Here is an 8,413-nt window from a genome sequence, read left to right as displayed (position 1 = left end):
CCCTGGGAGTTTCTGTACATCCCTGACTAGCACCTAAAATAATTGTTTAAATCTTAACCAAATAACGAAAATGAAAATACAATATAAGTGTGTAAATATATGAGAGACATTTCACAACTTTCATGTCCAGCAAACCAATAACAGCACGTTTATGTTCCATAAACAGTACTTTATTTTATATCATGGATGTCTCTTTAAGACATCTCAGATCAATTAAGTCATTCTTAAATATGAGACACTTATTTTTGCACTGTCCATTTATGAAGTGCAGGGAGGAGGGCATGTTCCAGGCTACGGAAAATCTTTTGTATCTTGAAGGGGAGGAGTTTGAGCCAAGAGGAGGAAGTTATTCACATTGCAGAGATTAAAAAAAAAATACTGGAGGATGTGCTAGGCTTGCTCTAGATGCAACGTGTTAACCAAATGTCTGTGAGGTTCAGACAATATGTCTTTACATTACACCAGATTGCAGGAGTAATAAGGATTTTTCCTATGGGCATTTTTGTCATATTGGTTTTCATTTAGCCAACATAAAAAATACACATTTATTTTGCAAAGAAACAACATCATATTCTCCCTAATTCTCCCAGATTTATACAGCTCAGTTCTTGCAATCAGGACAACGGCTTCTGTGTCTTACAGTACACAGAGGGAGGATCTGATCCTTTCTGCTGGGCTTTCTGGTTTAAAGATCCAGCCTTACATGACAAAATAGTGGGAAGGAGAGGATGGCTTTACAATGGGGCAGGCTCACCATATGAATTTCTTTTCGGAACACAGCACTGTGGCAAGGAGGAAAATCATATATAATCTCTCATTTTTCACCACCTGGGAAGCAGCTGTAACCATGTGAATTCTATTTGGAGGTTACAATGGATCAGTGATTTGCCTAATCAGGGAAAGGTGAAAATAATTATCGTGAAGCTGGAGCTTTAAACGTCAGTCACCGATTTTAACTTACTATGTGTAGGCATCTGATGCAAATCTGCCAGTGAATTCAGCAACCATTTTAATTAAGTAGATGATCTTGTTTGGTTGGAGCTTGTTCCTGGGTAAAAGGAAGCAGCTATTCGAACACAAGTGTCTCTCCTGGAAAGAGATTTACAATTCAGCACTGCAAGCAGGGACAGCTCCCGATTTTCAGCACCGGGAGTAGGGACAGCTCCCGAGCTTCAGCACTGGGAGTAGGGACAGCTCCGGAGCTCCAGCACTGGAAGTAGGGACAGCACTGAGAGCTCCAGCACTGGAAGCAGAGACAGCTCCGGAGCTCCAGCACTGGAAGTAGCGACAGCTCCGAGAGCTCCGGTTGTGCCTTTAATGTGTGGATGGTTCTTTAAATGACTTTTCAATTCTCCCTGACGATCATGCTTTATTTCCAGATGGTGATTATGGCAGGGACTGTAATGCTGGCTTATTACTTCGAGTACACGGACACGTTCACTGTGAATGTCCAAGGGTTTTTCTGCTTCGATAGTTCTTACACCAAGCCCTATCCAGGACCCGATGAAAGCAGCGATATCCCACCGGTTCTCCTCTTCTCCCTGGTCACTGGGGTCCCAGTGCTTGTGGTAAGGCTCTTTTGACATTTTATGTGATAGCTCTTCCAGTGCACATGAGAGGTAAAGAGGAGATTTGGAAGATCCCAGCAGATCGCTATTAATTACACATAGAACACATATTGAACACACATATGCAGCACATTTATAAAGCAAAAATGGGACTGCTAACAACCTGTGTTTGTTACTTGACTGCTTGTTTGTAGTATGTAATAGTGATACCATTTACTGTGTCTTTAGAGTTGGAATAGACTTTTTATATGGATGCAATGCAACCTTCTTTTTCTATTAGTGGCATTCGTTTTACGACTCTGTAGATTGACTGCACTTTATTTGCATTTTAAAGCTGCATGATCGTTCTTTTTATATATATATTGTGAAATGGTTCTTAAACTGCCTGCAGCTCCCTCTTCTGACGATCACTTTTCTGTAATCCCCCCCCCCCCCCCTTCCTTTTTCGACTTACTGCCCTCTCAAGTGACTGTGTGTGCTTGATTATGCTGTGTCTTTCTGTACTCTGCAGATCACTGCTCTGTCCTGGGCTGCCTACAAGGCTCATTAAAGTTTATAGAATTTTTAGCTATAACCATATACTGTAACTAATGACATACATACAATTCTGCAGTGACCTTAAGCTAGGTGATTTTACTTAATAACGTGGTCTATGTGGATACTAAGAAACAGTAGTTGTAGTTCACAACGGCCCATTTTTTACTTTGTACATAAAGTTCTAATGGTATTTTCAGTTTAGCTGTGTAATAATAGCTCCCACACAAGCAATCACACACCCTTATTAGAACCTTAAGAGGTTTATGCAAATGTAATCTTCTTGCTTTGTAACCTTTGGTAGTTTAAATTATAACCCTTTGTAGTCACAACAGCCAGAAGCTTTAAACTATCTCCTGGGCATAGAAGAGTTAAATGGGCAGAATCATACTTCCTTATTTTGGAAATATATCACTTTCAACTTGAAAATAAATGTTTTCATTACATTATAGCAGGGGTCCTCAGACTATTTAGCTCTGGTACCCCATCAGACAATAAAAATAATGACAGGACCCCAGCAAGTTACTGCAGAAGGTCATCACATCACATGTGTACTCAGCAGACAGTAATGGCAGCATTGTGGAGGAACCCAATGATGGGAGGAGTCTAAAATAGCAGACAATTCAACAGATTTTTCAGACTCCTTGAATCACTGACTGAGATTAAAAAAGTCATCAGCCTGATGGTCAGCAACATGGAGTTGCGACCCCATGCTGAGAAGGTCGGGACCCACTTTGGGGTCAGGAACCACAGTTTGAGAACCGCTACATTATAGAGAGCCATTTTACATTACAGCTTAGTTGTGTTATTTCAACGGTTTACAAAATAATATTTATTCCAGTTCTCTAGGGTGTGATTTACTCAGTATATTTACTTTTTTGAGATTTGCTATTGGATTTTAGGAGGATGACATTGAATAATGTGTACATTAATGTGTTTAAATCTATTCAAAGACCTTAGAAAACCTTGGAGAACTTTGCATCAGGCCATGGAGGAATCATAGGTGGTGATAAGATTAGGTCAGACATGTTACATGTACTTTGGCCTCATCAATGCTGCATGAGTCTACAACATAATGTAATGTGCTGTAGGCCTCTGGCAATGAAAAAAGTTGCAATGTATCTTTTTTAGCCATGGTGTTAAGTATGCCCCTCTTCTGTTTTAACTCCTAATTTATTTATGGACAATTTCATTTTTGACAACGTGCTACAATGTTATGTGAGTTTCCGTACTGAATGACAAGGCTCTTCATTGCATGATGTATTTGGTAGTGCAAGTTGCTATGGGTGGAACAGATTGAAGTTAATTGATTGTTGCCCACAATACATATGGGGATATGAATGTGCGAAACAGGCTTTCTTAATGCAACATATTAATATTCCTTAGATCAAATTTCCAAATAGAACTATACATGGTTTACATAATATGCATGTTATAATGTTATACATTTTTTATGTTATAAATATGTGTCTTTTATACATGATTTATTGTTTTAATGGCTAATGGTAATTTAATATTATAAAATAGATTCTCTGGATTACAAGTGCATGTAATAATTACAAAGGCTGGTTCATATACCCATATTGTTTAAATCCTTGGCATCCGTTAAATAAAATCTTCTCTCACATCATACACAGTGGTAGCGGAATACTACTTTGTAATAGATCATATGTTGAGTCACCATAATAATGCTGATCTATGATTGCACACCAGTAGACTTTACACTGGTAAATGGTATGGCAATTTCTTTTGCTAGGTCTGTATCACTTATGGAAGAAGACTTATAGCCTTATGTCCCTATACTTATGACTTATGTCCCTATAGCATATAAAAAATGTCATCACTTATACTATACACACTTCCTCTGCTGTCTCCATGCTATAACCATGTGTGGGCATTGCTGATTGTGGTTATACAGTAGTGATGGATTGATGATTTGGTGGTATTACCTTTATATTCATTTGGGTAGACATTGTGAATACAGTATTTGGGGGAAGAAAAAACGTTGCTTAGATTCTTACATTTTGTTTTACCTCCGAAGTTGAGCAAGAGCAAATTGGGTCATTTTGAAGGTATAGATCATAACCTTCAATCTTCTTTCTAAAGTTGCACATGATTGTACTAGCAACATACTGAATATAGACACTTATGCCAGCTATACATGTAGAAACTATTATAACAGTCAACTACATTTACCAGCACCATATCATCAGTCATAATTCACACGTCATAGCAATAAATGAATAGCTTGGTGCAAATGTCATAAAAAGTTATAAGGAATTTATGTGATGATAAAAACAGTTTTATTTTAAATGAAATTAAAAGCTTATCATATACATATGGATCACAGCATTTTCCTCTAGGTGGTTTAACATGAACACAAACAGTCTTAGCAATGGTACCTCACCCTATATTGGTGCTGCGGTGGACTATACTTGGGTATAAGTCTGCGGCACCACCGCAGATGGTTTTAGGGGTCAGATCCCGGATAAAGTACAAAGTGCATCCATAAAGTGTCCAGATGCTTCAAAGGTGCAGATTTCCAAAGTGCATCAGTTCTTAGTCCAAACAGCAACGCGTTTCGTAGATCTATAATCTCCTTCCTCAGGCTGGATAAAGAACGTTTTCCTCTGGAGGCCATATTTATACCCCCTTACTGGGTTTAATTAAGCCTCTTGCTGTGCGAATCAGAGAATCTGGGATTTTCACACTCTCTGAAGTGCCGTACATTTTACATGGCACTTCCGGTTGCGTTCCCACTCCCGATAGCTCACTTCCACTTCTGCTATCATTAAATTAGCGGCGATCTCTCACACAATTTTATCATTTAATGTGGGCACTGGTCCTTATTTCAAGGGACACAAACCTCCACATCTTCCGTCCCATGGAACTTATGTCTTTTCTGCTGGTTTACCACTTTCTTACTTCTTTATAATATGGGAGTCCAAAGCCACCATCTTTGTTTAGGGCAAAGTGAAGGGCAGCAATCCTTTTAGCAATATTTTTGGAATGCAGATGGGCATCGCTCTCCTCTTAGTACCTACTGTACGTATTCTGGTATAGTCCATCCCTATTCACCGGGAGAGCATACCCTCTATAGGAGGTGGTGTCTCTCCATTATGAAATAGCAGGCTGCACTTTCGTAATTCATTGCACTTTTTCCCTGCAACCACCTTGTTTTATTCTTATAGTTCACACTTCAAGTAAAGCCCATTTCCAGTTATAATACACTGTTCACAGACACCACTGTTGGTCACATAGAAAGATTTTTAAAATCGTACATATTACACAGAAACAGTATTACCAACCAATCTATAAAGATATATAATTGAACTCTACCTTCTTGCTCTGAAGAAGTAACTTGTTACATATTGAAGACTGGTGGTAGTGGCTCAATTTCTGTATTTCTGGTCTAAGTAACATGTGTGCTGTTCATTGTGTGCATTGAGATACTCTTTCTGCATTCCACATTAATACACACATGGCTTTTATATCCATAAAACATGATAAATATATCAGTTGGTGAATCTGATCCTGTTTGTTCTGCATTTCCTGCACTAACACTTGAAAAATGTGTCTTTAATGTACAGTATTAAGCTTGCGCTTAATAAGCACTTGGGGCAGCCCTGAGCTTACCGTACAGGTACTGTCTTCCTGTGTTTCCGCATTGCAGTTTGTGGCTCGGGTTATGTATGAATGCCCATAAAAGCTGCTGTGTTTGGATCCCTGGGTTGGTGATTTCCATTCTGTACAACAGGGACAAGACTGTCCCTGCTGCTGGCTCCAGGCTGCACATGTGATCTTGCAATACAAATGAGATCTTACGTATGCCCAGTGAACAGGCTGGGGGGGAGAGAGCAGCGGCACATGTACAGTCCTGATGGGGGTGACGGTAAGGAGAGACATAACAGCTCTCCTTATTGGCATTGGGCTGCATAATACATTAGGGTGATATGGGTACCTGCTTCTTTGCGATATTGAAGGAAGCAGGACCTGAACTTTACGAAATGAAAAGTGCACCTTCATACTGTACATCTGCCCCCTAGTACTATATATTAGTGCTCTTTATGGGCAGGTTTAAGAATGAGAATCAGCCACCATGTCCCATGCAACTCTACTAGCATCAGGTATCTTTTTCATGTCTTTTTACCTGAAAATAATCATAATGTGACTAGGATGTACCAGGAGTCTGTGACACTTGTATATCCATGTGCCACTGATGGAGATATCCTATCACCTATGATCACTGATTAAGGGAAATAGCATCAATCAGGGCTATTTAATTATCCCTGATAAGCCATGGGCAGCCACGGTTTATTGGGAATTTGTTTTTCTTGCCTCACACAGGTGAAGCATAGTCATAGCAGGTGAAAACACAGGTTAGTGTGAAGCAGGACTTTTTCACGGCAGTCCACTAAAACCCCTTCAATTTTCACTCCCGTTTTTTTAACGGGGGTAAAAAGATACCCCCCTGAGTCTGTAAACATAGCACAACTAATCTTGGCATGGATAAAAGACATAGCAGCTACATTGTAGCATTTCCTAAATAGATATCAGACTCCTGGTGTACCCAAGGTGCACCGCATTGAGACTAATACACACTTTTGGGTAAATAGTTGAGAAACACATGCCAGAGGATAGTCAAGCAGAACCTGGTGCACCAAGAGGGATTTTTCAACATGATGATAAAAAGGACAAAAATTGGGCATATCTTCAGATGGGGCCGTTTTCATCGTGTCCACCACTGCGCCATCCGCTGGTATCTGGCGGACATGGACATGTGAGCATCCCATACCCTCACACATCCATTGCTGACGTGCGCACGCCCCATTCAGCAGATGCTATTTGGCTGGTGGTGTGCCGGGAGCCGCTGTGATGAGAGAGGCTCCATCTGTGTAAGAAGTAGATCTCTACAGAAAGTGCTACCTTTTATACAGCTGATCTCAGTCATTGATGACAGAAGCTGCAATTAACAATGTGGTGAATAATCTTTAAAATAATCCTGAACAAAAGTGGATATTATTGTCAATAAATTTCAACATGTTTCGGTAAAGGCTACATTTCATAAATGTAATCCTTGATTAGTACTCCATTAGATTGTAAGCTCCTCAGAGCAGGGCCCTCTTCCCTCTTGTTGTCATAACCCACTTCTCCTCACATTTCACTTACAGCTCTCTCATACTCAAGGACCATCTTTGCAGACATACTCTCCTGCTGGTAATGTCACATCTCTATCTTTGGCCGCCAGCCCCTAGTAGTACATAGATTACTTGCTCACTACTTCTATCTAAGCTGTAGTGTGTATTGCAGTGGTTCCCAAACTCTGTGCCTAGGCACCCTGGGGTGCCTCAGGACACTTGCAGGGGTACCTTGGGTTGGTGGACCAGGATCAATTCATATTATTTATGGTCAATGTAACAGGCAAAACCAGTGCTTGTAGCTGCCGATCATAATATATATGGACAAACAGAAGCAAATCCTGTCCCTCACCAGATAACTGTGACATATAAACACAATGCACTTAATTTAATATTTTTTTTCTGAATTTCTCGATAAGAAGCATTTGGCCTAGGGGTGCCTTGAAAAATATTTTGATGCTCTGGGGCGTTGTGATTCAAAAAAGTTTGGGAACCCCTGGTGTATTGAATTGTGGTGCTCTTAGTTACCTGTATTCTATTTTTGTTATTTATTTACTGTAATTTTAAGTGCTGTCTCCCTGTACTCTTCAAGTGTGTACATTTTGTACGGCGCTGCAAAACTTTTTTGTGGGGCCTTAAAAATAAAATATAATATTAATACTTAGTATTAGTAATAGTATTGATTTTCTTATGCATGTACTGTACCTACTGTATTTGTACTTCTGTATTTCTTTTTTTGCACACTGCATCTGAATCTGTTTGTATGTTTATGTCAACTTTTATTTACAAGTATTCCAAGTATTGATATGTTCCAAGTAGTTTATTTAAGACTTCAATATTTTGTAGAGACTGATGAGGGTTGTGGCTGAGAGATAGGGAACCCTCCTCTATACCTTTTGGTGATACTACTTTTTTTTTTTTGGTTATGAATGTGAATGCAGACATGTACTTTACACATATGTTTCAATAACACAATAGAACCCAAAGGAGTTCTTCAGTCACCTCTGTTAAAGTTCGGGGAATGTAAAAAAATCGGTGCTGTGTGTGATATGTTGGGCTTTGGAAGCACAAACTATCTTTAATGCTAACACAATGACAACAGGGCCGGTGTAAGGCTGCACAGCACCCTAGCAAAACATCAACTTACTGCACCCCCCCCTCTCCCCCATATTG

General features: G+C 39.7%; 1 protein-coding gene across 3 annotated transcripts in view; it reads left to right on the top strand.

The window, feature by feature from the left end:
* The first annotated feature begins 374 nt into the window (after positions 1-374).
* PLPPR5 (phospholipid phosphatase related 5) overlaps positions 375-8,413 on the top strand; it is a 281,612-nt gene continuing 273,573 nt past the window's right edge. Inside the window, exon 1 of one of the 3 annotated variants that reach the window (XM_083157061.1) lies at positions 375-1,568. In XM_083157061.1, the coding sequence (XP_083013187.1) occupies positions 1,338-1,568 (231 nt within the window). In that variant the 5' untranslated portion in view covers positions 375-1,337. The remainder of the gene's footprint in view (positions 1,569-8,413) is intronic. The other 2 variants (XM_083157062.1, XM_083157063.1) reach the window with 2 other exon arrangements.

Source organism: Crinia signifera, chromosome 8 (assembly GCF_055691185.1).
Source record: "Crinia signifera chromosome 8, ASM5569118v1, whole genome shotgun sequence".
Classification (NCBI taxonomy): Eukaryota; Metazoa; Chordata; class Amphibia; order Anura; family Myobatrachidae; genus Crinia; species Crinia signifera.
This window is presented reverse-complemented; position numbering and strand designations above follow the sequence as displayed.